Below are 19,909 nucleotides of genomic sequence, written 5' to 3'. Positions count from 1 at the left end.
TTCCAAAGGGATGGCCCACAGCTATCTTCTACCTTGTCTTTGGGTCTTCGGACCTACAATATTGATTTTCAGGTTAGGGTTTGTGAGGGATTTCACAAGATTTCTCTTATGTTCCTTAGTGGTTTCATATTTTGAATTGCCTTGAGTTTTTCTGGATTAGCTTCAATTTCTTTTTGAGACACAATGAAACCTAGAAATTTTCCCGATGAGACCCTAAATGCGTACTTTTCTGGATTAAGCTTCATTCTATTTGTTTGGAGTACATTGAACAGTTTTGTTAGGTTGGCATTGTGGTCACTTTTAGAGATGTTTTTTACCACCATATCGTCCACATGTACATCCATATTTCTGCCAATTTGGTACACAAAAAATTTGTTTGCTGCTCTTTTATAGGTTGCTTCGGCATTCTTTAATCAGAATGACATTATCTTATAGTAGTAATTGTCCCTGTCAGTCATGAAGGTGGTATACTTTTGATCATCTGGGTGCATCAGATCTGGTTGTACCCAAAGTAGACACCCATGAAACTGAGCATCTTGTGGCTGGCAATTGCATCTATAAGAAGATCTACCCTTAGAAGTGGATAGCAGTCTTGTGGATAGGCTTTGTCGAGGTTGGTGTAGTTCATGCACATTCGCCACTTGCCATTGCTTTCTTGACCATCACTACATTAGCCAGCCAAGTTGGATGATTGATGGGTCTAATGAATTCTGATTGCTTTAGCTTTTGGGCCTCTATTCAGATTGCCTCATGCTTCTCAAGTGAGAAGTTTCTTCTTTTTTGGACAACTGAAATCGCTTGAGGATCAATACACAATCTGTGCTCGGCCACTCATCTGTTAATGCTAGGTATATCATCTGCTGACCAAGCAAAGACATCAAAGTTTTCTTCTAAGAATTGGGTTAATTTGACCTTGAAATTTGTATCTTGTTCCACCTCGATCATCGTTCCCCAACCATAATCTTTAGAACTAAGATAGATTCTCTCCAACTTTTCCACTAGTTATACTCTCTGCATTGCTTCCTCATCTTGATCATCATTTACCTCTACCATCATGGTAGAACTTGCTTTTGCCCTTCTCTTCATATAGTTCACATAACATCATTGACTAGATTTCTGGTCGGTGCTGCATTCACCAATATCATTCTTGGTTGTGAATTTCATCTCATGTGTAGTGTTTACACTACAACTTCTAGGGCACAGAGGGTTGGTTGGTTGGTTGACTTAAGATGACGTTATAAGACGAAAAGTCCCTAAGAACCATGAAGGTTGATTGGACGACCTTGTCATGTGGGTGCTCGCCAACCCTTAGGTCTAACATAATTGTTCCCTCAACATGGGTGGAGGATCCTGTGAATGCATATAATTGAGAACCACATGGGACAAGCATCTTCTCGCTTAATTTAAGCTTCCTGAAAGACTCTAGGGATACTATGTCTGCCAACGAACTAGTGTCAACCACAACACTGTGAATTTCTATGCTAGCCAAAATTACTTTAATCACTAGTGCATTGTCATGGGGAGTCTTGATCCAGCATGTCGTTTAAGAAGAAAGTGATGGGTTCTAATGCAACCTTGACTTCCGACCTATCGAGTTCAGCATTGCCTATATACCGTGCTTTTCTTTGTCTTTGATTGTCTGACAAACTCTTCTGTTGGACCACTGAGCACTGTATAAATTGGAGATTGTCTTCGCTTTTGATTCTCATCTCCATTCTATGGTTGATCTCTGCTAGGGCTTCGACGTCTTTCTCTACTGGTTGACCTCACCCTCTCTTTGTCTATGGTAGGTGACCAAGGAGCTTCTTGCTTTGTTTGGAGATACTTCTTTAGATGTCCCTATGCGATGAGTTTCTTGATTTATGCCTTTAGCTGCCTGCAATTGTTAGTCCAATGACCACGATCTTTATGAAATTCATAGTATTTCTTTTGTCATGTTCTTCAAGTTGGGACTGAAGCTTGCTTGGCCATTTAAGAAGACCCTCACATTTAATCTACATTAGAATCTCTGAATAGCTTGTATTCAATGGAGTATATGCTCCTTCAGGAGACTCTTTTTTGGGATTTGGTTGAGCATCTTTGTTGGCTGCTGCAGTCAAACTCTTGTCTACTAGAGTTTGTCTTTACCAACTTTTGTCTCTATCGCAGGCTCTTTCTTATTGGACTCGATTATTTATGATATTAATGCATGCTTATCGCATCGTTTGAGCAAATCCGCATAGTTCTTTGGCATATCTAACATGAGATACTCAAGTAGACATTCATGGGTAAGTCCTCGATAAAGTGCATGAAAAGCTATATTCTCATCCATATTTTCAATCTGAATAGTTAGATTGTTAAATCTCCGAAGGAAGTCCCTAATTGGTTTTGAAGGACCTTGTTTAATTGAGGAATAGGATGTCCTCTTTCTTCTTGGTACTTACCCTACTTTGGAAGCATGGCAGGAAGACTCAACCAAGCTCGTCAAAATTAGAAATTGACCCATTCTTTAACCTTAGAAACCATTCGGACGTTGCTCCAGTCAATGAGGCTGGAAAGATTCAGCACAAGGCTACTTGACTGTGCCTATACAAGGACTTTACTGACTTGTCGTGTATAATGTGATGCTTGAGGCACTTGGTCCCGTCGAACATAGTGGAGGTCAGACACTAGAAGTTTTTGGGGATGCCTGCTTCTGAAATATCCTGAACAGACGGATCTTCCTTTAGTACTGAATAAAAGTCATCTTTGCTTGAATCTTTCAGCTTTTTTAGTTTTTCATCTGGTTCCTTGAACCACCTGTCAACATAATCTACTTCTTTGGACAGAATTTCATTATTACCAACTCCTTCGCTGTGGTCAGCCAGGGGAGAACTACTTTTTCGATCTTTAATATCTTCATCCCCTGGGAGAGAGGGTCCTCGATGTGTACTGACACTGCCCCGCACGCTGGTCTGGTTGGATCACTAAACTTCCCTTTTTCTTTCTCTCGATCTCTCTAAGAGGATCATGGAGATTGATTGAGCGGAGGTGCTCGTCCATCTTGCTACTTTGATGCTCTATCATCCTACCTTCTGTCAGGATTTCTCTGTTGGTCGAGCCCTGATGGAATTACTTGTTGATGGATGCTGGCTCTAATTAGCTCATTCATCTCCAACAGTTGTTTTTGTGATTCGTTAAACTGGATGATGGTTGCAAACTGGTAAGATGAACCTACAAGGGCAACATTACGAAGAGGGGGTTTTTCCCTTCCTCGTGGTACATCCTCTTTATTCACCTCCTAACCATCTTTCTCATTCGGGTTACCCCCAATTAGAAACCCTAATCTTGTGCACATGATGGCATTTGTATCAATTTTCTTTAGATGGTACCAAAAACTGTTGCTCCAAACACCTATTTGGCATGCAAGCAAATCGACTTGCAAGAACATGTGTTCAACCGGTTGGTCAAGCAACATCTCTGATGATCAAGTCAATGGAAGCACTCAACTTTAGAAGAAAATAACACTAATTGTAGAGCTTAGAATGCTTGGGAGTAACCAAAGAGTGCATACCTGTTGACAGTAAAGGTGTGGGTATTTATAGACCCTAGGAAGTTGTTAAGAAATATCACCTAAACGCAGCGGAAACAACACAAGAAAGAAAGAAAGAGAACAAGACACCAGATGTACTTGGTTCGGTCCAATGACCTACATCCAAGGATGAGTAGTGAACTCATCAAGCAATGCAACTATCCAATAACAAAGGTATGGTTACAGCTCTAAGATCTTGAGATAAGAACTCTATACATGGACATGAAAGGTAAACAACAAGACTAGGAACAACTACACCTGAAACTTGTAGAAGAACCGTAGCTTCAACCTCTCACCAATGCAGATTCAAGAACACCACAACAAGTGTCTTCACTCCTCAATAGCAAGTGCTATTCAACCACCATGAGAGCCAAGTCACAAGAGCAAGATCAACACTAGGGCATATCAACCGAAACCACCACTCAACAGAGGAAAAGCAAGAACCAGAGGAGAACGAGAGAGAGAGAGAGTGTCGTGTTATATGAGAGCATAACCCTAAAACCCCCACATATGATGATAACACACAATGGAGCTGAAAGGACCAAATTGCCCCTCTAACAAACACGTAAGACACACCCTATCATAATTACAAGTAAATGACAGAAATACCCCTGTTACATATACAACAGAAGTTACTTGCATAATGGTTGTAGAGTCCACCCTAGATTGTCGTTATGGAGTCAGACTTAAGACTCCAAAAATAATTCAATCCTCCTTTCTTCTACCGGAGTCCTTATCACGGACCTTGGGGAAGTTGGTTACAATTCAAACTGAACACGTTGCTTAGTGCACTCGTATCTGAGTCGGTTTAATGTTTTGTCCATAGTTTGGTCGATTTGGTTCACTATAGTTGACCCTGGTCGGTCAATAGGGGTCGACCATATCGATATTGCTTTTGAATTGCCTGCTTCCTTTTAAGCCCCTAGGCTTCTTGAAGATCCATGTCTGTTCCGCTACCGTGATTAATTACACCCTTGGTTACCAAAAAGAAAAAAAGAAAAGAATAATAATACTTTTCTTTCCAGAGAAAAGACTCGTATATTGCAAGCGTCAATCGAAAATGCTGAAGCTTCCCGCTTCTAACTGAAAAAGTGTGGAAAACAGATAAATGTTTTTATCATTTCTCTGGAAGCAGGGAGACTTTCCTCCTTTTGCTTTTCTTTGTCCGTTTGGTGGTGAGAGCTTCTCTGAATCCTGTTGCCGATTCCAGTAGTGGTGCTCGGGGCTGGAATTCCACAACAATAAAGCAAAAGGCCAAAGCTGAAGCCTCGTCACTATCTTGTATCCCTTCCACCATGGCAGTATTCTTAAACAAAACAAAGAGCTTCAAAAGCACAAGATCTCTCACTGCTTTATTGTTATTGAAGACAACGGTAGACACTTACCCCACCTGGTCAAAAAGGAACGACGTCAACAGTTCCTCTGCACTAGAAAAATGGCCATTCTCTATCAGTTTCACCTTCCATTGCCCATTTCCGAACAACTTCTCTTCTCTGCTTTCCTGCTGAAACCAAACACAGACGGGAAAAAAAGCGAAACCTCATCGATTCTTGTGTTGCTTCAACGGCCCTTCTGCCAGAAATGGCCAGTAGCAGCGGCACCAAGAATGATGGTCCGCCCAAATCCCTCTCCAGAAGGTTGACGAGGATGCCTACCACGGTCGATGCTCTTCCTGAGGAAGAACTCATCGACAGTGAACTCGTGCCATCATCAATTGCGGAGATCTCTCCAATTCTTCGTGTTGCTAATGAAGTAGAGCCTGACAATCCGCGGGTCGCGTACCTATGTTAGTTATTCTTCCTCTTTTCATTTGCTTTTGTTTTGATTTGTGTCACAACTTACATTTGCCTGTCTGATGTTGGCGCTATTTTGAACTTTTCCATATGAACTGAACTTTGAGCTTTTTTCTAATTATGCATCTAGCCTATACCAACGTTGTCATGTAGGAATAAATATCTTGAAATAACTACCAACAGTAAACTGCTCAAATCTGTAGACCGTCCATAGTAACAGTTTATTAGGATGATTGGGATTAGAAGCAAAGTTACTGCTAAGAACTTTTGACTGGTGTGTGTTTTCTAGACTTGGAGATTAATGGGTTTAATCTTGAAGAGGTGGAACTGAGTTATCCATGTCTTGGTTTCAATTTAATATTAATGGCGGGAAAAAAGGAATCTTATAGAGATCATTAATAGGCTGAAACATATGGCCATTATGTGAAATGGTGTACTGACTTGGGCAAAGTTCAAAAGCTTGTCTCTAACAGGTCTCGACTAGGTCAAGTTTCTTGAGACCTCATTGATTTTATGCATTTCATTCCCCATTTTGGAATGATATTTCGGAAAAAAAATGGCCATGTTGGATATTGACTTTCTGGGAAGATTATTTTAGGCTTAATAAGCTTATTTAAATATTCAAAATGTTAAAAAAGAAAATAGCACCTAATTTGGTGTTTTGCTTGCATCCTTGGCTAGTACATAATGTCAAACCCTAAAATGACCTGTATACATATCTTTTGAGTGCTGCAAGACCTAACTATGCATTAAATATATTGAAACACATAGTTTTTGCTACAAACCACATGATACAGTTTTCACAATGCTTATTATACAGACACCCAACTAAGTACACTGAATATTGCATAAGTTGTAGACACCTTACTACTCTAGTCTTGTGTTTGTCAAGACTCTCAAATTGCAAGTAAATAGTATAGTACCATGAGTATGTAACTACCTACTAAGGATGTTGAGGTTCATAAACTATTTGAGATTTCATTGAGATTTTTCCGAGATTCTCGAACTGTTTGAATTTTTCCGAGATTCTCGAACTATTTGAGATTTCATTGATATTTTGTCTCGACATGGTCGAGTTCGTTAAGTTCTCTAAGATCTTGCCTATTTTTTATCTATAGACTTGCAAACAAATTCGGATAACTTATTATGTAGAAAACAAGATGATTTTAGTCCTCAAAGATGCTCGAGTTAATGGGATTTATGAGGTGGGGACTCAGTTAGAATCTCCATGTCCCATTGTGAAGAGTAGACATGGTTTTACTTCTAATTTGGATCAAGGTTGTCAAGGCGACAAGGTGAGGCGAGGCGATAGAGGGCAATGAAAACCAAGGCGACAACAAGCAAGGCAACAAGGTGACACAAAGTTGCCTTGATCCAAAGATGGGCCTCGGCGGAAGCTTTGACAACTATGATTTGTATCCAGTGAATGGGACTGGAAAGCCATTGCTGTGAGTACAAGGGAGGCTAGTGTGTCCATGTACAGCTTTGCTCAAGCATTCCTGAGACATAGCTGCTGGATGTGCATTGGTAGCTGTTAGAAGGGTAAAACAGTCAAGAAATAATCTTTGGGGTTTAGCGCCTGATTGATTAGGAGTAGTAAGTCCCCTTCTAAGTCTGTCTTCATTTCCATGTTCGATTAACTTGTTTTTCATATAAATAATAAAGATTGAGAGCTGGAGACTTCATGACTTGACTGTGAAGCTCCAATACCAGAATCGTGTCTACTTCCTCTTTCTCTCATCTTCACTCAATATTTTACGTGGTATCAGAGCACAAAGTCATCTGATTCCCTGCATCTTCAGCTCATTCCATCTCTGATATGGTCCTGGAGATCCAGCAATACAAGAGGTTTTGAAGGTTTGTAAAACTCTCTTTTGAAGGTGTTTCTAGGTTGTCCACCGCTTCTGGTTTGAGACATTGATAGGTTAGTACCATTATTTTCTGGATTTTTTTTGGTAGGCAAGAAGAATTTGCCAGGTTGTTTCTGCTATACCTCTTTAGGAAAAATTTCTTTGTTTCTACTGTAGCTGTTTTGGAGTTTTGTCTCTGCTGATTTGAAGTAGGCTCTTGGACCAGAAGCTTTGCTTCCTTTCTGTTTTTGATCAACTGAATTCTGTGCATAAATGTTCTGTTTCTGCGAATTTTTTGAAGAAGATCCCAACTGTGATTGAAGTTTATTTACTGTCCTTGGTTTAGAAATTGGTTTGTCTAGTAGATTTGAGATGATAATTTTCTGTTTCAGTGAGTTTCTTTGGTTCCTAAAAAAAGAGGGAAAATAGGAAAAGAAATATATAGTTGCTGGAAATTTGCTGTTTTTTGGCTGAATCTGTTTGTTCTTACTGTAGTTGGGTGAGGGAGATATTCTTGTCTTTTTCGGGTGGCTTTGTCCTTGCTGTAGTAAGGTTTCGAGAGATTTTTTGTATTCATTGGGTAGTTCTTGGTTGAGGGCAGCAGTTATTGTTTGTTGGGAAGTCTTATCTGTTTGAACTTTGAAGTCTTAAGTTTGGATTGATCTACCCTGATTATGGAGAAACTGAAACTGCACCTAATAAGAGCACCTAATTTGTGATTAATGATTTGGGAATAAGTAGAAACTCTAACATCCTAAGGCAAAGAAGCTAGAATTGTCTATTGAATATGGTAAAATGATGCCATTGGCACTTGTCCCAGGTATTACTATGTTTCAGAAAAGGAATCTTTCTTGCTCTTCTTTATATGGATCTTTTCTCTTCAACTCTGACGAGAGTATCAATTATCGTTGTTGGAAACTTGTGTTGCTTCTTTTTTCCTTTTTCTGTCTAAACATTTGATATTTTGCACAATCTTTAGTAATGCCTGACGTCATAATATACTTCTTCAATTAGGTCGCTTTCATGCGTTTGAGAAGGCTCATAAAATGGACCCGATGTCAGCTGGACGTGGAGTTCGTCAATTCAAAACATATCTGCTGCATAGACTCGAAAAGGTATAACAGACTACTGTTGGCATTTGATAATATTTTCTGAAAGATGCATTCTTCTTTTTTTTTCTTCCAATCAATACAATCCATATTAAAAGCAGTTTGACACTGAAACTGAATGAAGAGTCTCCAACTTTTATTTATTTCATAAATGTTGACAACTTGACATGATTTGGTTGATTTAGTTGCTTAGGTATTGCTGAATGACATTTGTTTACTATTAACATATAAAATCTCATTCTCTCTCTCTCTCTCTCTAAAGTAGAACCCATGTAAAAGGGTTTGTCTGGGGTTTTTCCAGCACCGGGACTGCTGACCTGATGCACCAGCCTCCTTTACCAGACTTGGGACCAGCAGCAAACACTGGCATAGTTCATTCTCCCCTCTCTCTCTCTCTCTGACCATAAAATACTGAAATTTTTTCTATGGATGATAAGTGGAGAGCAAGTAGAGGATAAACATAAAAGGAAAATAAAAGCCACTACTCAGAACAATTGCTATCAAAAGAAACCCATCCCTATCACCTCCTTCATTATACCGGGAATGGTGCAGCCTTACTATATACCATTCACAACAAAATGACACAAAACTGACATAAAAAAATTACCTTCCCCTCCCTCTTTTAAGAAAAAAACAAAGACAAAATATAAGATGGCATCCTAGACTTTCAAAGTTTTGTAACACTTAATTAAATGATATTCTAAAGCATAATAGAAGCCATCCTTAGTCTGTTTATCACGCAAAAACACCAGATAGTTCCGAACTTCCATGTACCTACTCTCTGCATCTCCAGCAACCTTGCTGTTGCTGTAAGCCTGTAGCTTGTAAGAACTAAGAACCAACCAACCAAAGCAAGAAGGTTGAGAACAAAGAGGGAACAGAAAAGAGGAGACATCAGACAAAGAGAGAAGAATCTGAACCCAGCAATAGATTCAATGAGGTGACTCTAGTGCTGGTAGTGGTCTTTGTTTATAATAGTAACATAATTATAATCTACTAGCAAAGCTAAACGTACAAAGCGCTAGAAAGAACCGCAAATAATCCATAACTACTAAAAGGACTAATAAAAACTAGGACTCTCGCTTATTCATTAAAAAAAAGGGTAGGACTCTTGCACAATTTGGATACTTCTGCCTATTGTGAGCAATCATATGCTACTACACTAAAATACTCTTATAGTATCACACTTAAAAACTCCCTTCAGTCTGGAGATACAAATCTCCCATGCCTATCTTGGATCAACAATCCGAAAAAGATAGCCAGAGAGATTGATGATGCAGATTCACCATTGAGGTAGGCTTGTTTATTAAGAATTAGTGTAGGGTTGGGTTCCATATACATGTTGGGCCTTTCACAAGGTGTAATCACTAAGAAATTAGTTTTAAGAGCCTAAGGTGGTGGTTATTAGGTTGCATACGGGTTAATGGTTTTATTTCCAAAGTTTGTTTTTGGTGTTTTGAATTGTACCTGTTTTTGTGGTTTGAACCTGCTGTTCAATTGACGTCATTTTGGCTTAGGGAATATTCCTTTTCATCTTTTGTGTGTTTAATGGAGCTGTATTAGGACTTTCAGTCCATTTCAGATTCATTCTTATGTTAAGTCACCTAGTGACTTAAGGATTGGTGTAGGCCTTTGCAACTGTATAGGTGCTTTTGAATCTGGACTCAGATCTTGAAGTGACTCTTTTGGCCACAGTGCTTCACAAATACCCTGTGCCATTGCTTTAAATTCTGCTTTGACATTGAACTTAGCAACCACTGCCTATTTCTTACTCCTCCGAGTTACTAAGTTTCCTCCCACGTAGGTGCGGTATGTAGAGGTAGACTTTTGACTTCCTATCATCCGGGCATCTTGCCCAATCAACATCTGTTTATGCCTCAATGTTCAACTGTCAATGAGGAGAAATCCAAATTCCTTTCCCTGAGGTGACCTTTAGATTTCTTAGGATCTAGTAGTCAACAACCAGGTGTGTGGAGTAAGGATCATGCATGTAATGACTCACCAGGCTTACAGAAAAAGTGATGTTTGGTCTAATATGAGACAAATAAATCAGTTTCCCAACTAATCTCTGATAGCTAGTCTTGTCCATGGTTTCCCCTTCTTTAACCTTCAAGTGTGAGTTAGGCTCACTAGGAGCTTCAGCTGGCTTGCATCCCAACATCCCTGTCTCTATCAATAGATCAAGAGTATATTTCCTCTGAGAAAGAGAGATGCCATAAGCTGAATATGCCAGTTCAATGCCCAAAAACTATGACTTTCCCATGTCTTTGATTTCAAGCTCAGCCCCCAAGAATGCCATTAGAGCTGAAATCTTTGCTGCACTACTGCCCCGTGATAGCAATGTCATCTACATATATTAGTAGTGCTGTTATGTGAGTGCTAGTCTTCTTGATAAACAAGGGATGGTTAGGGCCGATGGACATGATGGCTCCGTGATATCTTCCAAACCATGCTTTTGGGGACTGTTTCAACTCCCACAGAGCACATTTAAGTTTACATATCTTCTTGTGAGTTTGTTTAGAAGTAAACCCTGGTGGTACATCTTTTTTTTTTTTGGTATAATACCTTGGTGGTACAGTGATTAATACATGCATGGTTAATACATTACCATGCATGTATTAAACGATTGCAATAAATGAGTAATCTACCTAGAATAGAAAAATACAATAAGAAAAATACCTGTAATAGAATATTACAATCTGATCTACTTAGATTAAAGATACTAATAAAATATTATGATATGATTCTAAGATTTTCCACACTCCCCCTCAAGCTGGTGAATTGGCATTCTCCATTCCCAGCTTGGATATGCATTTTTGAAAGGCTGAGTTGCTCAATCCTTTAGTAAGTACATCAGCAAGTTGACTATGTGTAGACACATACGGCGTACAAATCAGTCCGCTATCCAGCTTCTCTTTGATGAAGTGTTTGTCAATCTCAATGTGCTTGGTTCGGTCATGTTGAACAGGGTTATGTGCTATACTGATTGCTGATTTGTTGTCACAGTAGAGTCTCATTGGTCCACCCCATTCAGCCTTTAGGTCTTCTAAGATAATCTTCAACCAAAGTAATTCACATATTCCTTGAGCCATTACGCGAAATTCGGCTTCTGCACTTGACCGGGCCACAACATTCTGCTTCTTGCTCCTCCATGTCACAAGATTGCCACCAAGAAAGGTGCAATATCCTGTGGTTGACCTTCTATCTATTGCTGACCCTGCATAATCAGCATCAGTGTATGCTTCTAGTATCATTCCTTTATTCCTTCTAAATAAAAGGCCTCTCCCTGGCGTCCCTTTTAAATATTGTAGCACACGGTGAGCTGCATGCAAGTGAATTTCCTTTGGACTGTGCATGAATTGGCTGATTACACTAACTGCATATGCTATGTCGGGCCTTGTGTGAGACAAGTAGATTAGTCTTCCTACTAGTCTTTGATACATCTCTCGGTCCACAACAACATCTTCTTCTGCATTCCCAAGTTTACTGTTGGGATCTATTGGAGTGCTTGCTGGTTTACACGCGGCCATTCTTGTTTCTTTAAGGAGATCAATGATATACTTTTGTTGAGAGATGAAAATGCCTTGTTGAGAGTGAGCAACTTCAATGCCAAGGAAGTATTTTAATCTTCCTAAAGCCTTGATCTTAAATTCCTTAGCCAAGCATTGAGTCAAATTTTGTTTCTCTTTTTCTTCATTTCCTGTCACTATTATGTCATCAACATACACAAGTAGTGCCATGATTCCCCCTGATGATGAGTGCTTGATGAACAATGTATGGTCTCCTTGACTTTGCTTGTAACCCATACTAATCATGACTTTAGTAAATCTGCCAAACCATGCCTGCGGTGACTGTTTGAGTCCATATAAGGCCTTTTTTAACTTGCATACAGTATTAACAGCTAAATCATTCTCATAACCCGGTGGAACTTCCATGTAAATTTCTTCCTTTAGTTCACCATGCAAGAATGCATTTTTAACATCAAACTGTTGCAAGTCCCAACCATAATTTGCCACCAAGGATAGTAAGATTCTGACAGTATTCATTTTTGCAACTGGAGCAAATGTTTCAAGGTAGTCAATCCCGTAAGTTTGGGTGTAGCCCTTGGCTACCAACCTTGCTTTGTACCTTTCTAAAGATCCATCTGCTCGATACTTCAATGTATAGACCCATTTGCACCCCACAGGTTTCTTCCCTTCTGGTAACCTTACAAGTTCCTAGGTTCCATTGCTTTCTAATGCTTCCATCTCCACATTCATAGCTTGCTTCCACTCCTTATTGGATAAAGCCTCAGATAAGTTGTTAGGAATGGCAATGGTGTTTAAAATTACCAGAAAGGCTCTATAAGATGGGAAAAAATGTTTAAAGGACAAGAATTGGGCAAGAGGGTACATGGGTTTCATTGTGCATTCTCTAGTGCCTTTCCTAATGGCAATAGGAAGGTCTAGTTCATTACTATCTGTGGGCACATCAGATTCGGTTTGTAGTGAAGGATTAGTCATTTGTACCTCATTTCCAGAATTTGGATTGGAGTCTTGAACTTGCACTGATTCTGGAACAAGATTCTTCTTCCTTGAAAACACCTTTCCTTTGCCAAATCTCACATGCTCAATATCAGAAGTAGGCTCTTTCATTTCAAAGTTTGTCATATGTTCATGTTGTTCACAGTTTGACACAGGTGAGTCTGACACAAGTTTAGGTTGTTCACAGTTTGACTCAGGTGACATAGTGAAGTATTTGGGAGTGAAATCTAAGTCAAGTAAGGAATTCCCATTCTTATCTTCCATTATTGAATGCTCCCCCTGAAGATGAGATGTGGAAAAATAAGACTTATGTTCATGAAAAGTGACGTCAATGGAAACATAGAACCTTTTTGAAGGAGGGTGATAGCACTTATAGCCCTTTTGAGTGGAGGAATATCCTATAAATAAACATTTGAGTGCTCTAGGATCTAATTTACCCCGATGTGGTCCATGAATATGAACAAATGAGACACACCCAAAAATTCGAGGAACAATGTTATTTGTCATTTGTAGGTTTGGGTAGAACTGGGAAAGGACATCCATTGGACTCTTGAATCCTAAGACTCTCGAAGGCAGCCGATTTATGAGATGAGTTGCTGTGAGGACTGCTTCCCCCCAAAATGACTTAGGCACATTGTGTTGGAATAGGGAGGCTCTAGTTACATCAAGAAGGTGGCCATTTTTCCGTTCAGCTACTCCGTTTTGTTGTGGGGTATTAACGCACGATGACTCATGTATAATTCCCTCCCTTTGAAAGAATGGAGTTAGAATTTGATTGAAATAGTCTTTGGCATTATCAGATCTAAATCTTTTTATACTAACTCCAAATTGGTTTTTAACCATGGAATGGAAGTTGGGAAGAACACAACTAACGTCGGATTTGTTTTTGAGTAGAAAAATCCATGAGACACGAGTGCAATCATCAATGAATGACACAAACCACCTAGCCCCAGACACATTAGGAACTCTAGAAGGACCCCAAATATCACTATGAATGAGATAAAAGGGGATGGAACTTCTTTTCTTGCTTAAAGGAAGTGGTACACGCTTGTGTTTAGCAAGCTCACACACATCACAATGAAACTCATCAACATGTATGCCTTGAAACAAAGAAGGAAACAAAAGACTGATTACCCTAAAGGAAGGATGTCCAAGTCTATGATGGTAAAGCCATATTTTTTCTTTATTGGTTTGAGAAGGACTACCATTAGTAGCATGTGATTGGCTTGGTGCCTCAAGTTAGTAGAGTCCATCCCTTTCTCTAGCATGTTCAATCGTCCTCCCCGAATCCTTGTCCTGAAATACACAATGACTATGGTGAAAGACTACATTACAATGTAAATCTTGTGTGAGTTTCTTCACAGAAACGAGATTTGTAGATAGTCTACGAACATGTAGGACATTTTTCAAGGTGAGGGAGGAGTTGAGCTCAATATTTCCAGTTCCAGCCACAGTAGTTAATGAGCCATCAACAGTAGCTATCTTCCTACTACTTGGACAGGGAGAATATGTGGTGAAAAGATTTGGTGAGTGTGTCATGTGGTCAGTTGCACTTGAATCTATGATCCAGGGGCTTGAAAGAGAATTACTAAAGACATTTAATCCAATAGAAAGTGGAAACACACCTAAATATGCCAAAGAACATGTACCTGGTTTTTTGTTAAGGTTGCTCAAAAGAGTTTTTATACGTTCTATGTCCTCCTGATTAAGGCTAGCAACCTCTTTATTAGTGGCTTCAGGTTGCTGTGTAGATGTAACATGCGCCTGGCCATTATTTCCAGATTGCTCTCCTTTGTGCCCCCACTCTCGGCTAGAAGGTTTACCATGAAGTTTCCAGCATTTTTCCCGTGTGTGACGAGCTTTCTTGCAATAGGTACACCATAGATTGTCTCTTTTTTGCTGTTTGGATTGCCCAGTTTTTCCACTTTCAACAGCAAATGCCTTGTCGGTTGTGGGAGTTGAATGCTCTCCTCCTTGAGATACCATTGCTGAACTATCAACACTTGTAGGCTCTAACATCAGTCCTCTTCTGCTCTCTTCCCCTCGAACCAATGCTACAACTTCATTGAAACACGACACATCTGGTTTTCCAAGAATCTGAACCCTTATTTGGTCAAACTCAGGATTTAACCCAACCAAAAAATCATAGACTCTATCTTGCTCAATATACTGCTTTACTACTGCAGCATCCTCAGAGCATTTCGTCTTGATGACTCGGTAATGATCCAACTCTTGCCACAAAGCTTTCAGCTGGTTGGCATATTCTCAGAATCGTTTTATTTCCTTGTTTGGCTGCTACTGTTTTAACCTTGACCTCATAGACTTGGGCCGCATCTCTCGCCTTAGAATACGTCTGTTGGATAGCCTCCCAGATGTCTTTGGCAGTTGCCAAGAACATGCATGTATCACTGATTTCTGGAATCATAGAATTCCACATCCATGCCATAATCATAGAATCTTCTTCGTCCCATGCTTCATATTTTGGATCTCCTGGTTTCGGTCCATCTCCAATCAGGTGGCTCATCTTTCCTTTGCCCTTCAGAATGGTCCGAATGAGTTGAGACCATTTATAAATAATTTCTTCCATCGAGCCTGTAGGCAGATTGAATATTCTGCAATCCTCCATTCTACAGATTTTTGATTGTCTGATCAAATGCAGTCCCGGAAGTAACCTCTCTTGGTTCTGACATACTCTTTGTAGGTGCTTAAAAATAGTATGTGAAATAGTAACCAAAGATGCAGTAGAACGATAGACAAGACGGAGAAAGAAAAAAATTTGTTTTTCAGGTAAGGAACAAAAAAAAAACAGAACATAGCTGAATAAAGAATGGCGATAAAGGCCAAAGGAAGAATAATCTTTGTTTGGTGGAAACACCAGAGATTAAAGGCAATGAAGGCCTGAAAGCTGAACAGCAATCCCAAGATTGGTTGGCTCTGATACCATAACGAAATAGGAATTGAAGTGTTTTATTCTTGTGTGTATTATTCAGAACCTTACAATCAATATATACACAGCTGCTATCTATGAAATAGGAAAGAATATCCTACCTAGAAGATTAGAATAAATGAGAAATCTTCCTAGAATAGAAGATTACAATAAATGAGAAATCTACCTAGAATAGAAGATTACAATAAATGATAAATCTACCTAGAATAGAAGATTACAATAAATGAGAATTCTACCTAGAATAGAAGATTGCAATAAATGAGTAATCTACCTAGAATAGAAAAATACAATAAGAAAAATACCTATAATAGAATATTACAATCTGATCTACTTAGATTAAAGATACTAATAAAATATTATGATATGATTCTAAGATTTTCCACAGTTGTCAAAGCGACAAAGCAACCAAAGCGATGGAGGGTTTCTAGGCACTAAAGCGACAATAAAGCAGGGATTAAGTGGTCAAAGCGTTATAGTGTTTTTTTTAATTTTTCTTTTTAATATTTGATCCAAATATCAAAAGTTACATAAAATTCCTAGCATTTAAATATGGAACATTTTGCAAACTTAATGAAAAGTTCATTCATTTAATCAATATATAGGATTGGAAAATGTAACATAGTCATTAACTTCAAATATCACAACGTTAAAAGTCACAAATCAAACTTCAAAATTAACTCAGACACCAGCTGATGCAATGACAAACAGACAAAGATGTTTGCATCAGATTTACAACACATCAAGCAAGGAAAAATGGATCCAGAGAGACAAAAAGGAACTTAGACACTAATAACCAAGAAAAGTAACACAAAAAAGTGCAATATCAGAATGTCACAAAATAATGCTATTTCAAAATAACAGAGATGTGAAAAATTGCCCCCCCAAAAAAAAAAGAAAAAGAAAAAAGAAAAAAACACCTAACATGGTCGCCTGAGAAGACTATTGTGCTGCAGAAATCGCTGGAGATAAATAAGATAGAGGTGCTGCACTGCTGCTGGTGTTGCAAAGAAAGAAAGAAAAAAGAACCAAGAAAAGTAACACAAAAAAGTGCAATATCAGAATGTCACAAAATAATGCTATTTCAAAATCACAGAGATGTGAAAAATTGCCCCCCCAAAAAAAAAAAGAAAAAGCAAAAAGAAAAAACACCTGACGTGGTTGCCTGAGAAGACTATTGTGCTGCAGAAATCGCTGGAGATAAATAAGATATAGGTGCTGCACTGCTACTGGTGTTGCAAAGAAAGAAAGAAAAAAGAGGCGTTCTGTCGATTGGAACTCAGTCAACTCACTCATCGCCAGTGAGGAAGAAAAAGGGGGAAAGAAAGATTAAAAAAGAAACAAAACCACCTACCATTGGTGATTGGAACTCGGTCAACTCACCGTTGTAAGTCCAGTAACCAGAAAATGAAGAAATAGGTGTTCCTTTAGAGTCACTGAGGAAGAAAAAAAGAAAAAAGAAAAAAAAGAAACACTTACTGCCGGCGATTGGAGAGAGAGATGATGCAAAGAGGAGTTCCGGCGAGCGTGAGAGCCGAGAGGACCGAGGAGTTCCAAAATGAAAAAAAGTTCCGTTAGTGTCAGTGAGGAAGAAAAAGGAAAAAAAGAAGAAGAAAGAAATAGTTACCGCTGGCGATTGGTGAGAGAGATGATGCATAGAGGAGTTCCGGCGTGAGCGAGAGCCGAGAGGACTGAAAAGTTCCAAAATGGAAAAATAGTTCCGTCAGAATTATTGAAAAAAGATAAAAAGAAAAGAAACGCTTACAGCCAAAGAGAGAGATGATCACTGGCACTGCAGAGAGGAGTTCTGGCGATTGAAGAAAGACTTTGAGAGAGAGGAGACTGAGGAGTTCTGTGAGTTCCGTCTGTTAGGCGCTGCAAAGAGGAGTTTATTTCGATTTGGAGTTTTCAGAGTTTTCGATTCTTTTTAAGTTTGCCCTTTTTTCCTTTTCAACCCAATTTGCCATAGAATTGATTCCATGTACAATAGTTCTTAATTGATGTATAATCTAACCAATGGAGACCTTTAGATTAGAATCAGATGCATTTATATTATACACCACTAATTTGGTATCTTCTTTTTTTTTTTTTTTAATATATATAAAAAGATTTTTTAAAAAAAGCCAATAAAGCGGTCGCTTGGTGACCAAAGTGTCCGCTCTGATGCTTAAGTGACATAGTGGCTGCTTTATTGATTTAAAAAAAAGCAACGGTCCCTTTGACTGGACAAGTACCGCCCGGACACTTAAGCGACGCCTTGGCAACTGTGACTACATGCATATACACCTCCTCTTGAATCTCCCCATGAAAGTAGGGATTCTTCACATCAAATTGCTGAAGATCTCGCCCTTGATTCACTACACATGAGAGCATCACTCATACTGTGTTCATTTTTGCAACTAAATCAAAGTTCTCTTGGTAATCAATTCTATATGTTTGAGTGAATCCCTTGGCCACTAGTCTGGCTTTGTATCTTTTTGCAGTACAATCAGCTTTATGCTTTATGACAAACACCTATTTACATCTAAAAGTCCTCTTTCCTATAGGTAAGGTCACTAGATCCCACATTTGGTTTTTCTTCAAGGCTCTCATCTCTTCATCTATAGTTTCTTTTCAGTATGAAAGAGCTAATGCTTCCTGCTTGGTGTTAGGAATAGAAGCATTGGACAACGAAGAAATAAATCCTTGAAAAAACTAGGGATAGAGAATGATATGAAATAAAGTTACAAATAGGGTGCTAAGTGCATGCTCAGAGTTGCATCCTTAATGCAATTGGTAAGTCTAATGAAGGATCATAAAATAAAACAGGAATAGAATTACCAGGATTAGTCTCTGCAGGACCAGGAAGTGGAGCTTCCGACTTGCTAGAAATAGTAGCGGGAATTTCTGGTGTTGTTCTCCTTTGATAAGTTTTCAAGGGAGATTGCAATTTAAGTAGTTGCTCCCTTTATGTGTCACAGTCCTTATTCATTCAACGACAGTTGTTCATGTTCGGTTACTCCATCTTCTGCATGGGCATCATCAGCAAGAATATCAGAAGGGATTTCCATTAGAGGGATGAGAACTGGAACGTCTTCACTAGACTCAGTCTCCCACTGAAGAGGTGTAGAGGAAGAATAATATCAAAAGGGATTTCCATTAGAGGGATGAGAACTAGAACCTCTTCACTAGACTCAGTCTCCCATTGAAGAGGTGTAGAGGAAGAATAGGGAATGTTTTCTTGGAAAACTACATCCATGGAAACAAAGATTTGTCAAGAAGGTGGATGATGATGCTCAAGGATCGATGCTTATGTTTTGAGGCTGGTTTCATCCTGGCCAAAACCAAAATCTTGAGATCTTGATTGCAATTTCGATCAAAACCTAGTACTTTTCAAGCAAGGTTTTGACCCTAGGTTTTGGGCTTATGTGGCCTCCATTTCATTTGTTTTCTTGTCTCTTACCTATTTAAAGCACAATAAACACAATGGAACTAGTAGCTTGCCCAAAAAACCACTGAAAAGTTATCATTCAAGTATACTAGCAAATGATTGGTTCCAACAAGTACAAATTGTATTGCTTATAAGTATAAAATCATTAGCATATATGAATTGTTTAATAGAATGGTTACATACACTACAAGTCAACAAATTACAATGTCCAACTAGATCAAGTGATGGTGTCTCACATATATTAAGTTCAAGCCCATACATCATGTATACATATGTATGTCTTCAAAATACATAATCTAAAACATGATTTTTTAAATAAAAAAATTAAAATAATAGTAGCAATAATAAAAACAAATATGTTTAATAACACTCATTGAACATAGTCCTAGACTAAACATATATTAATTTGAAAGCAATACAAGATCATTTAACGCATGAATAAAGCAAAAATAAAGAACTGGGAAGTTTGGAATTGTTGGGTATGGCTTGTGCTTCACATTTTGTTGTTGACTGACATGGGGGAAGGCAAAGGAATTGTGGAAATTAGGTGATAGAAGTTGTCAAAAACCAAGGAAAAGCAAGTTCGAATGCCAAAATCTAGTTGGGAAACATAGGCTGAAATGGTCGAAACCTGCGAAATATCATAGGTTTCGACCGAAAGCAGTGAGTTTTATAAAAGAAATGGATCGAAACCTGGTTTTGACCAGTTT

General features: G+C 38.7%; 1 protein-coding gene across 1 annotated transcript in view; it reads left to right on the top strand.

Annotated features, from left to right (window-relative positions):
• Positions 1–4,565: 4,565 nt before the first annotated feature.
• Positions 4,566–19,909, top strand: part of LOC149025744 (callose synthase 7-like) — an 83,375-nt gene continuing 68,031 nt past the window's right edge. Inside the window, exons 1-2 of the mRNA XM_089145950.1 lie at positions 4,566–5,336; positions 8,208–8,308. Coding sequence (XP_089002076.1) covers positions 5,132–5,336; positions 8,208–8,308 — 306 coding nt within the window. The 5' untranslated portion in view covers positions 4,566–5,131. The remainder of the gene's footprint in view (positions 5,337–8,207; positions 8,309–19,909) is intronic.

This window comes from Hakea prostrata, chromosome 2, assembly GCF_041222555.1.
Source record: "Hakea prostrata isolate BN-2017 chromosome 2, UWA_Hpros_2, whole genome shotgun sequence".
Lineage (NCBI taxonomy): Eukaryota > Viridiplantae > Streptophyta > Magnoliopsida > Proteales > Proteaceae > Hakea > Hakea prostrata.
The sequence above is the reverse complement of the archived record's forward strand: the minus strand, read 5'-3'. Positions and strand labels throughout refer to the sequence as shown.